Source organism: Leptidea sinapis, chromosome 23, assembly GCF_905404315.1.
Source record: "Leptidea sinapis chromosome 23, ilLepSina1.1, whole genome shotgun sequence".
Classification (NCBI taxonomy): Eukaryota; Metazoa; Arthropoda; class Insecta; order Lepidoptera; family Pieridae; genus Leptidea; species Leptidea sinapis.
This window is the reverse complement of record NC_066287.1, coordinates 8109892-8126384: the sequence shown is the minus strand read 5'-3', so window position 1 is coordinate 8126384 and position 16493 is coordinate 8109892. Positions and strand designations below refer to the sequence as shown.

The 16493-nt window shown below is 34.7% G+C and overlaps 2 protein-coding genes across 3 annotated transcripts in view; one reads left to right on the top strand and one right to left on the bottom strand.

Annotated features, from left to right (window-relative positions):
* Positions 1 to 280: 280 nt before the first annotated feature.
* LOC126971264 (transport and Golgi organization protein 11) lies at positions 281 to 2346 on the bottom strand. The gene is made up of 5 exons (XM_050817462.1): positions 2168 to 2346; positions 1957 to 2054; positions 1738 to 1867; positions 1081 to 1348; positions 281 to 812 (listed from the first exon to the last, which is right to left on the bottom strand). The coding sequence occupies exons 2-5, from the start codon at positions 2047 to 2049 to the stop codon at positions 605 to 607; spliced, it is 699 nt and encodes a 232-aa protein (XP_050673419.1). The 5' UTR covers positions 2050 to 2054; positions 2168 to 2346; the 3' UTR covers positions 281 to 604.
* Positions 2347 to 3873: 1527 nt separating this feature from the next.
* LOC126971255 (UDP-glucose:glycoprotein glucosyltransferase) overlaps positions 3874 to 16493 on the top strand; it is a 42604-nt gene continuing 29984 nt past the window's right edge. The window contains exons 1-8 of one of the 2 annotated variants that reach the window (XM_050817452.1): positions 3874 to 4336; positions 4412 to 4665; positions 4748 to 4927; positions 6545 to 6735; positions 7891 to 8095; positions 9919 to 10132; positions 12830 to 13050; positions 14634 to 14837. In XM_050817452.1, the coding sequence (XP_050673409.1) occupies positions 4090 to 4336; positions 4412 to 4665; positions 4748 to 4927; positions 6545 to 6735; positions 7891 to 8095; positions 9919 to 10132; positions 12830 to 13050; positions 14634 to 14837 (1716 nt within the window). In that variant the 5' untranslated portion in view covers positions 3874 to 4089. The remainder of the gene's footprint in view (positions 4337 to 4411; positions 4666 to 4747; positions 4928 to 6544; positions 6736 to 7890; positions 8096 to 9918; positions 10133 to 12829; positions 13051 to 14633; positions 14838 to 16493) is intronic. The other variant, XM_050817451.1, reaches the window with a different exon arrangement.

Sequence of the window (16493 nt, the reverse complement as noted above, 5' to 3'; positions counted from 1 at the left end):
GTTTTAATGTTGGCAATAAGCTAACTGTTTCAGAATCTTTAATAGAGGATTTAAAGCATGGGTGTAGATAAAGGTTATTAATGGTTTGGTCTCTTCATAAAAACAATCCAAAAGTCAAGGATGAAGCTTCTTCACAGAAAGAATGGAAGAAATGGGAGGCAAGTCAAAGTTGATTTATACTGGTGTCATTTCCAAGATACATTAAAAATATACATAAGAAGAATCACTTGTATTATATTAAATGAAATAAGGTTAATATTTAAGATTGAATATCACAAAAAATGATTTAAGTTTTATTAAGTGAAAACCCATAGAACAAAAGTAATAAAGATTTAACTAAACTTAACAATTCATAACTATACATGAAATGCAGTGAGCTAATCCATAGATAGACACAATTCATACTCTATACAACTAACCAACAACCATAGTTGTAGAAAAATGTTCCTATTTTTTTTTTAAATTAAATAGGCACTAGTCATAAACACTTCATCATTCAATCAAATTGCTACAAACAATATTATACTGCTGAATGCTATGGTTAAGTTCAGGGAATTCAAGTCAATCTTCTATACATTTATACTTCATCTTATAGCATATCTTATTAAGACCTATTGAGCCAGGCGATCACTTTAAATAACAAATAGGCAATGCTGACTGCATATGCAATTTTCTCTTTTTGTTGCCTTTGAAGTTGCTCCGCTTCAATTGACATAACACGGCGATTCAACTTGGCTATCTGACGACGAAGATGCATCAGTTCTTCTGATGCAGACAGTCCTTCTCCATGAACCATTGGGGGTGTAGGGTCCCTGAACAAACATATGTTGTTTAAAAATATGTATAATTAATTAAGAAAGCTTGAACCTTAGACCATTTAAATATACATCTAGATAGACCGCAACAACTGTGAAAACATTGAATTTTTTTTATTACAAATCACGAGTGTAAGACGTAGCTTGTCACACATACTAAAGTAATAAACCTGGCCTGTTTTCATTAGTTATCTAGCAGCAAAAGGCTCTATCTAGACATATAAATAACAAAAGGTTTGAACATTATAACACTAAATAAACCTACCGAAGTACTAAGTGTGACTCTGTCATAGTTGATTCATTTAAGTTCTCAAGATTAGAGGAAACATTCTTTATTCCTTCTGATGTAGAGCGAACTACTCGATTATAACGTGGAGGTGAATGTGGTGCTCCATGTGGAAAATCATCAGCAGACGGAAAGTAATGTTGGTCGAGAGTAATAACACGAGGTGGTGTGCTCACTCTAATCATTCCTGGATCAGTTGGTAATACTGCATTATCCAATTGGATTTCTCTCGGTGGTGCTTTAGTACCTAAAATTATAAACCATAAACTATTATTGAAGAAGAAAAAAATCTTACATTTACATATGTAATTGAAAACTGTATGACATTTGGTGTGAAGCTTCATTAATATTGGATAATTGAATGACCTAAAATATTAATAAATAGCTATTTATAAATATTTTAGGTCTATTCTATTCTATTCTTCCTACTATGGCTCCTGTGGAAGGTATACCACAAGTTTGCCAATGTCACGTTAAGGTAGACCACCAAGCTTAGAGTGCTGTCAAATATATATTTTGTATAGAAAAAGTACTAAATATATAATATATTATAACTAAATAAGAACTATAAAAACATCTTTACTTAATAGCATGCAAAATTAAAGATATATCATGAGATAATGTGCAAGTTTATACCTATGTGTTGATCTTGACCAACAACAAGTATTCTTTCAGGTACTTTCATATCAAATTTTTCATTGGCATAGTCCCATCCAGAGATGACACCATTAGGTGTGTTGTCTTCATCAATTAAGTCACCAGTAGCCTGCCAATTGCATATTGTGTTAAAAAAATATTGGATTTCTGAGAACTAAGATCACTAACATAAAATATGTTGCTTTATAAGGAATTTACCTTTATCCTCTGAGGCACAGTCATGTTGTGACTTATAAGTCGAGTATATGCTTCATCTGATGTATACTGCATTGTTTTTAATGTAGCAGGCATAGGTCCTGCAAGAGTATAAATTACGTATTAATACAGCAGCCATTATCAATAATTATGCTTTTACTACTAACACCAAGAGTCAGGACTCAAACAAGGAGGTAGGTACAAAGAAACTCACTCAACTATTTTTTGCTTTTTAACGTTTTATTTCATTGGCAATTGTTCACGGTTCCCATTCATTTAATGAGAAAATGATCAGTACAGTAGTATCTAGATATTAGATAAATAAACCTATACTATTAAACCACTTTTTTTTTATTTTATAATCATTTTATAGGTAACTACAATTTGACATATTACATAAATGACTTTTGAATTTGACAAACCACAAAATTGTTATAGTTTTTTTTTTATTTCCACTCCTTATTGGAGATTTTGGCTCCGCCATCCGCCAGCTTCAAGTTTTCTTTCTTGCATGTTCTACTTGGAAGTGTTTGTAATTCCAATATATGGAAAAAAAATGTAAATGTAAAGAAGATGTGTAACACGAGAATATTGATATTTGACATCGATAAGATAAATGTAGGTTAGTAAATAGATACAAAAAATTCTTATTTTCAGACAAAATATATTAGGTACTACACATTATTTACAAATTATTACTATTGGTATAAATATATTTAGTAAGTATAATATAGGATCAACTGAATTCAGAAGGATTTTTATAGAAGTGGGAAAGGGACACGAATAAATATCAAACAATGTTGGTCATATTTAGGGATCGGAAAAAAATAAGTGATCTAGATCTCCAAAGTTATGTCCGCAATCACATTGAGGTCAATCTATAATATATAACCCCACAAAGTAAGCCGGACAAAGCATTAGACTTTGTTATCCGGTCATCTCAAGACTTCAAACAAATGAAAACTTTGAAAGTTCTTTACTGTGCATATGTACGAACCCACTTAGAATATGCATCTGAAATATGAAACCCTTGTCACATATATAAATAACACATAAAACATTCAGAAGAAATTTACTTGTTTTCTCTCTTATAAATTTAGAGTACCTGGAGTTAAATACTGACTCTACTGAGACTCGACCGATATAGGTTTTCTTGTAAAAATAACCCACAGTGTGGTGGATTGTCCTGAACTCCTCAGCATGATTGCGTTATGAACTACAAATCGAACATTAAGAAAACATGATTTACTTTACGTAACTACCAGTCATACATAAATAATAAACATTTACGTACCACGCGTCACCAAACTGTTCAATATGTATAATAATTGTGATAGCTGATTTGATCTATTTAGTGGTAGTATAAAGAGCTTGAACAGTGCGTTCACAAAGGATTTTACGAAAACTTAAGGCTAGTTTGGTGTATGTATATATCTGTGTATGTATGTGTTTTTTTTCTAAATCTATAGTTAGAATAAGGAAATTTCTTTCTATATGTGTAAGGAGCTTGTAATTGGCTTTTAGACTTATGTTACTTGACTGATTTGTAAACGTTGCTGTAAGCTCCTCAAATAAAATAAAATGAATAAATAATAATATTGCCTTATACCATAGAGTGGTAGGGATGCTCAACATGAAGAAAAACACAATTAAAGTTGGCAATATTGAGGGCCACTCTCATGACTGCTGAATTATGTAGTTTTATTACAAAACATAATGTATCTTTATTGTGTAATAGTTTCAATGAATATTGTTTTAATTAACAAATTATTCTAATAATCGATCTGGCCACAGCGGCGTCATTTTTCTATTATACCATATCCATTATCTAATTTATTTTGCTGAACATCAATGCCTAGAAATTAAAAAAAATTCTTAAGCCACTGAGCTGTCACTTTGTGATTAGTGATTAGTAGTGATTACAAAAAAGTTGAGTTCATGCTATTTTATCAAGAATTTTTCAATACCTACTGTATTATCCTGCACGTTCTCATTTCATTTAGTACTATGTAGTATGATTGCTAGAATTATTAACAAAAGTTTAAGTACTGTTCTTAAAAATAATGTTTATCATATCTTGCTATAGCAATTGCTAGTGAAATACTAAATTCAAAAATTTACCACGTCTGCATAACAATGAATTTCGCCGGTCTTAAAATATTTATTGTGGTAGCAAATGTGTTCTGCTGTATTCTTGCAAACGTGGATGTAGCCAAGAAAGCTGAAAAGAAGTCAAAAGGAGTTACTACATTTGTTAGTGCAAAGTGGGAAGCAACTCCTATTGTTTTGGAGTTAGCAGAGTACTTATCTGGCGAAAACACTGATTTATTTTGGTCATTTGTAGATAAAATAAATTCACTGAAACCAAGTCTTCATAAGTTAGGTAAATTAATCTTTTACATATAAAAAAGTTCAGATAAAATCTATGTGCATATTGATTGAACTGTACACTTTTCAGAGACCGAAAAGGAAGTATATGATGCATGTATTAGTGCTGCAAGTTCCTTACTTGCTCCAGCTCAGTTAAGAATGGCAAAATTAGCTCTATCAATGCACTTAAACTCTCCCACTGTAAGAATGTTTGATGAGATCGCAACTCAAAGTGGAGCTAAAGAAGTTCCTTGTGATGTTTTTGTGTCAATTGTATCTAAGAATGTTTGTGATGATGAAATTTTGATTGATTTACTTAAATCAATACATCAATATAATCCTGTGAGTATAATAAATATTACTTTTTAGGCATAGTATCTTACATAAACAGTCATAAAATAATCTCTAATGTGTGATATTGCAGGCTGAACACAAGCTAGAAACATATCTTCTGGATCATACATTTCCAAGCAGTAATAACAACAGTATAAGTGCTATTTTGTACGGTGAGCTGGGAACACCTGAGTTTGTTAAAAAACATAACCTTTTAGTCTCATTTGCAGAAAAGGGACTTATAAATTATGTGGTCAGATGGAATGTGAAGGTAACTAACTGACATATAGCTTGTCTCACTTTTGGAATTATAAAGACAAAAACGCCAGCATCTTTTCAAAACTATTATAGACAAATTAGGGCAGGGTGTTGAATTTTATTACAAGAAACATTGTACAGGCTAGGCATAACACTGGGGCTTTCAGGGGAAGTTTCAAGTACAATGCCACCAAGTGCTGGAATAATTCACCACTCCACTACGGGGTTTACCTAATATTGATCAATGCCTGCATCCCCTGCATTAGTGAGCTCTGTTTCAATTTTCTAGTATTATGTAAAAGAATTATATTTTTTAATGTCTTATATATTTACACACATACATTTTTTGTTATTGAGATTGTTTATTTTTAGGTAGATACAGTCATCTTAAATTACCTCAAATTCTATTATAATTAAAGTTTCCTAAGATACATAGGTCACACTAAAAGTTTTGCATTACTTAAAAAAACAACATGTTATAACCAAAATATTAATTATGTTTATTGCTTTTTAAAATACTTTCCTTTACGTTTTAAACATATTTTCAAGCAATCGAACCATTTTTTAAAACAGGAGGACCACCGGTCTGAAGGCATGTTTTCTATGTGCTGATTGAACACTATCACTGCCTCTTCAGAATTGGTAAAAGTGAATCCTCTCATCAAATCTTTGATTTTCGGTAGAATACAGAAATCACAGGGTGCTAGGTGGGGGCTATGTGCAGAATGGGTGACGAGTTGTACTTCCTCTGAAGCTAAAAATGTCTTAGTTTTGTTGGCCGTGTGTGAAGAAGCGTTGTCATGATGTAGGAGAACGTGGCTTTTTCCTCGTCTTTGGCAAACTTTTTTTAACACCCTGGGTAAACAAATGGTAGAATACCACTCGGCATTAACACTCTTTTGATCTTCGAGTGGAATTGTGCAGATGGGACCCGTAGCTGAGAAAAAAAATGCGATATTACCAATGTTTCTCGCCTGCCTTACTTTTGTTGGCCTGTTTTCATTTTCAAACACCCATTCACCAGATTGCTGTTTTTTTGGATTCAAAACAATACATCCACGTTTCGTCTCCTGTGACAATGTCATAAACAGAATTAGAATGTCCGCTTTTGTTCCTCTGTCAGCTCATGAGAGATCCAACGACAACAAAGTTTCCGAACTTTCAATTCTTCCTCCGCTTAACAGTAGACAGACTTTTTTCTTTGATGGCAGTTGAAGGCCGCTCTTCAAGAAATTCGTCATGTAAAGAAACCCGGACCCGACCTCTCTCAAATTCAGGAACCCATCGCCTCACGGTGCTCAAGCAATGTGCTTCTCCCCAAAAACATTTGTAAGACAGACTTGCGGAGAGAGATAACTTTTAAAATCATAAAAAATCACCGTTCTTAAATCTTTTCGACTTACTTCCATTTTCGGTGCGTACATAGAACTTTGATGTGTGATAGAAAACAATTGACGAATGATTTCCCGCCAATTGTTTTTTTTTATTACTAAAAACGTTGCAATGTTTCAAAAAATATAATATTCGAAATTCAAATAGTTCCAATTATCTAGAAGTACAAAACTTTTAGTGTGCCCCATGTATACTATTTAATTAAACATCTCTGTATCTTCTTGTGTTAAAATTTAAGACTAGAGGCAAGCCAAAATTGCGCCTCTCAGGATATGGAGTAGAACTACAACTAAAGAGCACTGAGTACAAGAGCCAAGATGACACAACTCCTAAAGAATCGGATATGGGTGATAATCCCGTCCCTTCTGAAGAAGAAGATGAAAATGACCCCCAAAATCAAATTGATGGTTTTAACTTTGGAAGATTGAAGTAAGTTTTGTTTAGATAGTGGTTTGGTCATAAAAAAAAAAAAAATATTGACACTCACACAAATTATCTTGCCCCAAACCAGGCATAACCTGTACTATGGTTACAAGAATTACAACAATATATTTAATATATACTTACTTACACACATATAAATAATTATAAACATGCATGACTCAGTACGAATAAATAAATGAATGAATATTTATCATCATATAAATGTTTGTACCTACCCGGATTCGGACCCGGGACCTCTAGCTCAGTAGGTTGGGTCACTAACTGTGTGGGTCACACTATATGGATCATGATACTTTCACATTTGAAGGTCGGATAACACTAGGTGAGTCTGGGCCAGTCGGGGCTCATTAGCAAATTCGTCACCTTCATGGCATGTGCGTCTTTGCTTACACTTTAACTTATTATATGTTCTTAGGTGTTTAACGAGGTTTAAGTTAAGAAATATTAATATGTTCTTCTTGCAAGTGTTAAAGGGCTTGATTAATTTAACAGATATGACTGATTATTAAGTTCTTTTAGCGGATAGGCCGAATTTCGGCCGCCGAAGTTCGGTTAAGCCGACCGTTAAACGAAGTTCGGCCCATTCAAAGTTTGCTTTTCTTTTTACATTTACCGCCACTTCGTAAAATGGCAAGAAACTCATTGCCACTCTTTTAAATCATCATTCACACCTTCATCGCTTTACAAATCATTTCAATTATAATATATGTAAAGTGATGCAACAAAAGTATATAAAAGTAAATAAATAAAAAATCGTAAGTAAATTAACACAAAACAATAGTTATTAAGTACAGTAGAAGCATCATCCACACACACCGCAAATAAATAAAGGTATTTTGCGAACATTTTACTAACGATTATAAAAAAATATAATAACTTCAATTTTGAGAACATGAAGAAAAGATTCTGGTAACAGGATCATGCCGCCACCATCGCCATCCTCGACCATATTTTAGGGAAGGGAACGACCCGTCCCATGTGGTCGCCACAAGGAAATTAGTAATTATAAAGTTTTTTTAGTATATTGTTAACACATCGGTAGGCTGCGCTGTCCGGCTTGAGAATCAAATACTTGCAACTATCTCGCAACTGTACAACATGTATATCGCTAGTTAGTTAAATAATGTAAAAATATTTTAGGAATCTTTTCCCTGCACTTCGTTCACCGTTAGAGAGATTCAGGCGTCATCTATCCGAAATGAGTGAAGAGCTGGAGCCACTCAAAGTGTGGCAGATGCAAGGACTGAGCATGCAAGCCGCGGCCGCTGTCGTTGATGCTCACGACTCTGGTGGTGATGAAGCACTTAAAGTACTTTCATCAATTGCTCAGAATTTTCCAATGCAGGTATTGTATTTTGACTATTAAGTTTGTATAAGTTTTATTGAAGTGAAAATACCCCCCTCCCATCCCCCAATCTCACGTGAGATTTTTGTGGGTTTCTTACATACTCGTACTTATTGGATAGTTATTGTAAAAAGAAAAAAACATCCCTCGTGCTTTTATTTACGACTAGTTAAGACTAGTCATCAATATTGCTGAGAGTTATAAGTGTATTAATTTTTTTACAATAGATATTGTGACTAAAAAAAGGATATCTACTCTAATTCTGTCGATGGAGAATCATGCGCGGTCTGAAAAGCCTCTATTGGAACCAACTTGTCCATATGATTAAATGGATCAAAATAGTATATTTTTTTTGTTTAAATCAGAAATAAATTGCGTAATATTTGCCGAGACCCCCCCTCTCCCCAACGTAAGATTAGATGAGATTTGACTCGACCCCCTCCCCCCCTTAAACATCTCACGTAGTTTATGGACGCCTTCTAATCTCTTGTGAATATAATATAAGTAGTAGAATATACTAGTATGTTTTTTATGCTATTTATTATTATCTTTATATGTATAATATAATTTTATATTAATAAAATTTCGTTTCATTCGTCCGTGATGAACACCTAAACTACTGAACTGTATTTCATCAAATTTCGCTCTGTTTGTTTTTTTTTAATTTTAATTTTATTTTTGTATGAATAATATCTATGAGATAAATTTTTGAAGCACAGTTTGAAAGTTCTGCTGTGACATTATTTCATTACAAGAACTGGATAAAAACGAAATAATTATTGAAATGATTGAACTTTTGCAATTCAATTGAACAAATTTCGTAAGTAACAAAAGTGTGTGAGTACGCACGCAAGAACAGAATTTTCGTTGGCGTAATAAAACAAAAATCTTTAAAAAAAATATTCCTTGTGATATTTTACGTTTGTAGATAAAACAATATTTTTACAAGGCTTGGTAGCTGAAGATGAATAATACAAATGGTCTTTTTATCATGGTCTTTTTTTTATCAAAATAAGGGCGAGACCCAAAAATGGCTGAGCGGCACTACAACTGCGCTCGTCACCTTGAGACATAGGATTTTCAGTCTCATTTGCGCAGTAATTTCACTAGCTACGGCGCCCTTCAGACCGAAACACAGTTGTGGTCCCATATTCTAGCCGGCATCCTGTGCAAAGGAGCCTCACACTGGTGAAATCTAGATATCTATACAGCGTACTTAGACTTTGCTCAGCCTTTACTTACGTAAAACTTAGCTGAGTGTTACTTAGCGGTCATATGCTTCTCGGGCTTCCGGAAGAAAGATGAACTTGTTAGTAGACACTTTTATTTTATGAAAATTAGGGACGAGACGAGCAAGACGTTCAGCTGATGGTAATTGATACGATCTACCCATTACAATGCAGTGCCGCTCAGGATTCTTGAAAAACCCAAAAATTCTAAGCGGCACTACAATTGAGCTCGTCACCTTGAGACATAAGTTGTCAAGTCTTATTTGCCCAATAGTTTCACTAGCTACGGCGCGCTTCAGTTCGAAATACAATAACGCCCACAAATTACTGCTTCACGGCAGAAATAGGCGCCGTTGTGGTACCATAATCTAGCCGGCATTCTGTGCAAAGGAGCCTCCCACTGGTAATAGTTGGTGTAGTTGACCAGTTAACGTCAGGGTGTCGATACTCTGATAATTTTTCCCTAACACACCAAAAATAAAAATAACTTCAAAAAGAGTTTTGTATATAATATGTATATGCATTTGATTAGGTGCAGTGAAGGGTACCGGTTAACAGCTTGTACCTAGTACAATAATATTGTGTATTTTGCAGACAAAATCTTTAATCCATGTGAATGTTCCACGATCATTCCGTGATGAAGTCCTTTACAACCAAGATGTTTGGGCGTCATCACTCGGACTACGTGCAGCTGAGTCGCTCCTGTTAGTGTCTGGTGCCCAGTACGATGCAGAGGATTTTGATATCATGGCATTACTCACGGCTCTGAGAGAGGATATTGGCCCAATGAACACATTACACTCACTAGGTTTGTTTAATATCTCTGATTATTGCCATTATGTTTTTAACTAGATAGGTTGTGACAGTTGTGAAAATGTCGAAAATTTAGATTAACATGTAACCTCTATTTTGAGCAATGCACGCACACTAACACAAATGGACATACAAATCACGAGTGTAGGACTTGACACGCACACTAAAGTAATAGGCCTGGCCTGTATTCATCGATTTTTTAAGAGGCTTTAAACTAGCAACCAAACAAATAAAAAAAAAATATTTCGTAGGTAAATTGTATTACACTTGAAATATCTCATTTTTTTCATACATCTCGTTAGGAAGGCAGATTTCCTTAGAGAAGAACGAGCAAGAAACTCTAAGGTTGCTCTTTCCAAACAGAATGGTATTACAGTTTCTTATTTTCAATTTATCTAGATGTTATAGATTATCCATGGATTTCACTTCATTTATTCATTTACATTCGTAATTAGTATGAATTCATAAATGAGTATCAGCTGCTTTTACTACAAGAGTCATTTGTTGTGGCTACTGAAAATTGGTGCTAAATTGGCACCACGCAATTGAGTTGGCTCCATTTGGTGACAACACACAGTGACAACCACACAGTATTATAATCGAAATTTTATGAGTTCGAAAATAACGGAATCAAATTAAACTAAATTAACTTTAACACTATATTTATTTAGGTTCATAACGAGATCTTGCGCCCATACTTCTCAGGTCTGGCAGTCTTTTTTCAATGGGTGGTAGTTTTTGACGTTCAATAAGTGATTTTGAATAAAAATATTTGAATTTGAATTTGATAGGCACTGCCTAATTGCCTATATGATATGCACGCCCCTGCTCGCGAGGAAGCCTCGGACGTTTCACACGCATTAATTCCGCGGGAGGCCGCCTCGGTCTAGATTTTTCAGGCTTTGCTGCTCTTATCGAGTTCTCAGCTTAACTTAAAGTCGGATATAGACTGCACGTGCCTAATGCGGCTTATTTTATAGCCAGTTGTATATGAGATCGTACGTTCGGAACGCTATTGCGATCACTGCCTTTATTAACCGACTTCATAAAAGGAGGAGGTACTCAACTCGTCGGTATATATATATATATTTTTATTAATTCTTCTACAAAAAAGCTAAACTAGGCTGTCGACAGCAAGTAGAGTTGTGGAGAACGCATTTGGCATTTTCAGTTCTGTGTTCAGAATATTGAGGAAATCCTTAGATCAGTAAATATTAGAATTTAATTATACGGATGTGTATGTGGCTATTACTGAGAATGGGTGTTTACCAATACAATAACAAAATGACAGTTTGCAATTATCACAATAAACGACCTTTTTAGCAATAAAAAGTAGCAATTCTTAACTGGGTTGGTAATTCTTGGGTTGTGGTACAAATTATACTTTTGATAAGCTTACACCTATTTTTTTTTATTTTTTTGACTGAACACTTTAAATTAATTTTTATTATTAAATTAATAATATTTAAATTGGAATTACGAACTTTGCTCCTGACGAAAATCTCCCGATCGCTTATTTGGTTTTTTATTTTATAATAATATTCTAAGATATGCATATTATATATATATATATATATCTATATTATTTTTACTAGCTGACCCGGCAATCGTTGTTTTGCCATATAAAGTATAATTCACGCGATAGTTTTATAAGTAATAAAATATTGCCTATATTATAGCCTGTACATCATTTTGTTCTATTGTCAATAGTTTTTGCACGCACGCAAAAATAGGTTTTCTATTTTACACCTTGTGTTACAAAATAGCAATTTTATTGCGGATCCCTAATTTTGAAAAAAAAAACATAGCCTATAGCCTTCCTCGATAAATGGACTACCCAACACTGAAAGAATCATTCAAATCGGACCAGTAGTACCAGAGATTAGCGCGTTCAAACAAACAAACACTGCAGCTTTATAATATTAGTATAGATTATTTGCTCTGCACAGGGTTTCTGCGCCATCCAGAGGAACTAATACATTGAATTTGGCTCTTAGTCACATTTAACTGAAATCTCCCGGTCGCATAATTGCTTTTTTATTTTATAATACTATGATATGATAGGTATATTTTCTACCAACGGAATCCGAATAGTAAAATTATTTAAATAAGTTGTCGTATTATTTCTACACTTCTATCCAATACTTTTCGTTAATTGCATAAAAACCATTAAGTTCAGTCGTTCATTCGTTCGATGATCCCCATCTCTATGAATTATCTCCGGTTCTCTGTACGCCATATTTGTTTACTATTTAAGTGGAGTTAAAAAAATTTACTACAGACTATAATACTCCTTTTAGTGGAAAGTGAATTAAAATCAGCCAAGTAGGCTTTGAGTATATCGCGAACGGGCAGACAGACGCGGCAGGGGAGTTTAATTTATAATATGTAATGATATGATTACAGACTAAAAGAATTATAATTAAATATTGATAAGGTAACTTCAGCGATACAAAACAACAGTTAAAATAGTTATAAATGGGAGGGATTTATTATAACGATTCGATTGCTTTGATGATTGCTAAATTGAACAATGTAAACCTCGATAGCGTCACCCCCCTCCGTGAACCCCAGGGGGCCACCTGGACCACTTTTGGTATCACTGATATACATCATGCCAATTTGTGTATTTAATTATGGTAGGGCTACGATAAAGTGAAGTATTTATTATGAAGGGCTATAAATTTGACAGGTATTTCAAAGAAGTTAATAAATACTCTATTGGCTTTGGAGTTGGGCGAGTCATATACATGGGAGGAGTATGGTCTGGATATTAGAGACACAGCAATAACATGGCTAAATGATCTTGAAACTGACGATAGATATAGACGGTGGCCCTCCTCATATATGGAGCTACTGAGACCGACTTACCCTGGTATGTTGAGGAATCTACGGAGGAACATTTACAACTATGTGAGTAGATAATAATTTTTGAATTGCTACATCTTACTTTAAATTGAAACAGATGGGAGGCATATATATATAGACTTTAAACCCCTTATTCATAATAGTCTGCTAACTTAAAGCATTGCTAATTCTCACTCTGTCTTCTTCTACTGACCCTAGTCTGAATGAAAAATCACACTCTATTGCAGCTGTTTTAAGTTATAGAACCATTTTGAATAAGGGGGTAAGGGTTTACGACATAATGCAATAACGTTGTTCCCTCCAAGAAGGTTCAAGATATATATGAGAACCTAGAGAAACAATTCCATATAAAAGATGAGCTTCAAACTATCCTCAGTTGATTATATTTGTATATTTTTAATAACTATTTAAACATCTAATAATACAAATTAAACATATAAGGAGCTGCCTTAGACGCTTCGAAAAGGTTTTGAAAAAAAATAGCTGAAAAGGGACTCTCTCTCTAAGGAAAGACCGATTAAAAGTGCTAAACAGAACTATTACTAGCCACTGCAGACTAAGCACTTAAGGCTACTAAATTCTTAAGGGCTCAATGAGACTTCCAGATGATAATTTTGTCTCGATGAAGAATGAAACATTTCCTACGCAAAAGCAGTGCATATTGATACCTCAGTTTCAAAGAGTAACAGTTTAGAAAAAAGTTTCTCAAACAAAATAAAAAAAAAAAACACTCAAGTTGTAACTGTATGAAACGTAAATTTTAGACTTATGAAGAAATATTGGAAGTAACAAGTAAACTGCATCCACTTATCAACTTCTTTCTCTGTGGTAATGGTGAATTATCATTTATGGAACAATTGGAACTGAGGTATATAGTGAAAAAGCCAGCATCTGGGGGTATGTGATCTCCCATCAGAGTTTATCAGGGACACATCTAGGGACATTTCCAACATGGCTATGATCACTTACTTACTATACATATAAGGAAGTTTTTTTTTTATGAAAATAAGGGACGAGACGAGCAGGACGTACAGCTGATGGTAATGGATACGCCCTGTCCATTACAATGCAGTGCTGCTCAGGATTCTTAAAAAACCCCAAAAATTCTGAGCAGCACTATAACTGCGCTCGACACCTTGAGACATAAGATGTTAGGTCTCATTTGCCCAGTAATTTCACTAGCTACGGCGCCCTTGAGACCGAAACATAGTAATGCTAACACATAACTGCTTCACGGCAGAAATAGGCGCCGTTTTGGTACCCATAATCTAGCCGGCATCCTGTGCAAAGGAGCCTCCCATTGGTAAGTTACTCATACTTTACTATATTATAAAAATTGTATTCATCATCAGCTGGAAGACGTCCACTGCTGGACAAAGGCCTGCCCCAAAGATTTCCACAACGATCGGTCCTGCGCTGCCCTCATCCAACGTATTCCGGCGATCTTGACCTGATCGTCGGTCCATATTGTGGGGGGCCTACAAACACTGCGTCTTCCGGTACGTGGTCGCTTTTTGAGGACTTTACTGCCCCAACGGCCATCTATCCGTCTAACTATGTGCCCAGCCCACTGCCACTTCAGTTTCGCAATCATTTGAAAATTGTATAAGTAAAGATGCTTTTTGCAGGTAATAATAGTAGATCCGACATCAGCTGCATCAGCTCCACCATTGAAACTTGGTGAAACATTACTGAAGCATGCAACACCAGTCCGTGTTGGAGTGGTGTTGGCACCCAAAACCACCCCCCTGGCTGCAGCTGTCCGCAGTGCCTTCAACTATGTTGCACAAGACAAGAACTCCAACAAGGAAGCATTCTATTTTCTAACGCAGGTTATTAAAACTTAAAATTATCTATATTTCTTAATATGTAATAATGTATTTTATAAAAGTAATATTGACATACTTGCACACTAATTATCTTTCGCCAAAATAGACATAGCAAGAACTATGCAAGACAACTATCTTACAAATTGACACACATGTCTGGTTTCTGCCACTATCATCAAACCTATAATACAGGATATTTTTGGAACTCTATCAGAGCAAAAGGTATTGAAAAGAGGGCAAATCAAGTGTACTAATAATAAAAACAAGATAAGTTGTATGTTCTCTACCTTGGGTTGGAGTGAAGTGACCATGCGGTTTTCATGAAATATCCTGCTTCGTACAGCCACTCTGTGGAATCAATTACCTGCTGCTGTTTTCCCGACGCAATACGACTAACCTTTAAGAAAAAAAAAATACTCCCATCTTAAAGGACGGCAACGCACCTCTTGACCCCTGGTTTGATGTCCATGGGCAACTGCCTCAACACTCTCCTTACCCCTTGGGGAGACGTGTAATTTAGTACAAAAATAGAGCAAACCAAGGAATAATGTCAGGGACATGGTTAAACTCTACCTACCCCTTGGGGAGACGTGTAGTTTTGTATAATAATGGAGGAAACTGAGGAATAATGTCAGGAACATGGTAAATCTCTACTTACCCCTTGGGGAGATGTGTAATTTTGTATAATATTGGAGGAAACCGAGGAATAATGTCAGGAACATGGTAAATCTCTACTTACCCCTTGGGGAGATGTGTAATTTTGTATAATATTGGAGGAAACCGAGGAATAATGTCAGGAACATGGTAAATCTCTACTTACCCCTTGGGGAGATGTGTAATTTTGTATAATATTGGAGGAAACCGAGGAATAATGTCAGGAACATGGTAAATCTCTACTTACCCCTTGGGGAGATGTGTAATTTTGTATAATATTGGAGGAAACTGAGGAATAATGTCAGGAACATGGTAAATCTCTACTTACCCCTTGGGGAGATGTGTAATTTTGTATAATATTGGAGGAAACCGAGGAATAATGTCAGGAACATGGTAAATCTCTTCTTACCCCTTGGGGAGATGTGTAATTTTGTATAATATTGGAGGAAACCGAGGAATAATGTCAGGAACATGGTAAATCAAAATCAAAATATTTTATTGCAAGTCACATTTTACAGTGTGATGGTTGGTACATTAATGGGTAGACAATATGTGACGCCCTGCAAGGGCACAGCAACGTTATACATAAAATAAATAAGTCTTATACATTTTATACATTCTTATACTATATTGTGTCTAATTCTCACACTTGTGTAATTAAAAAATTCGGATAAATCATAGAAGCATTTTGAAACTAAAAAATTTTTAAGATGTCTTTTAAATAGAGAAGGCTTCTCTTTATTTTTAATTTCGTTTGGGATGTGATTATAAATTTTTATTGCCATGTGGTGAGGGCTCGATGACGCTAATGACATACTTGTTTGGGGAATTTTTAATTTGTTTATATTTCTATTATTTCTCTTGTTATTTGGTAGTGTTGAGTATAAGTCCGAATGTTTTTTAACAAATTTACATGCTTCTAGGATGTAAATTGAAGTAAGAGTTAAAATTTTGTGTTTAATAAAATATGGTACTATCTACTACTATCTCTACTTACCCCTTGGG

What these genes read in the sequence shown, in the direction of transcription:
- LOC126971264 (XM_050817462.1), bottom strand. Translation starts at nt 2,049, where the DNA reads ATGCCTGCTACATTAAAAACAATGCAGTATACATCAGATGAAGCATAT. An exon ending in CTGTGCCTCAGAGGATAAAG is followed by an intron (nt 1,868 to 1,956) that starts GTAAATTCCTTA and finishes TGCAATTGGCAG; the next exon opens with GCTACTGGTGACTTAATTGA. An exon ending in GAGTCACACTTAGTACTTCG is followed by an intron (nt 813 to 1,080) that starts GTAGGTTTATTT and finishes ATGTTTGTTCAG; the next exon opens with GGACCCTACACCCCCAATGG.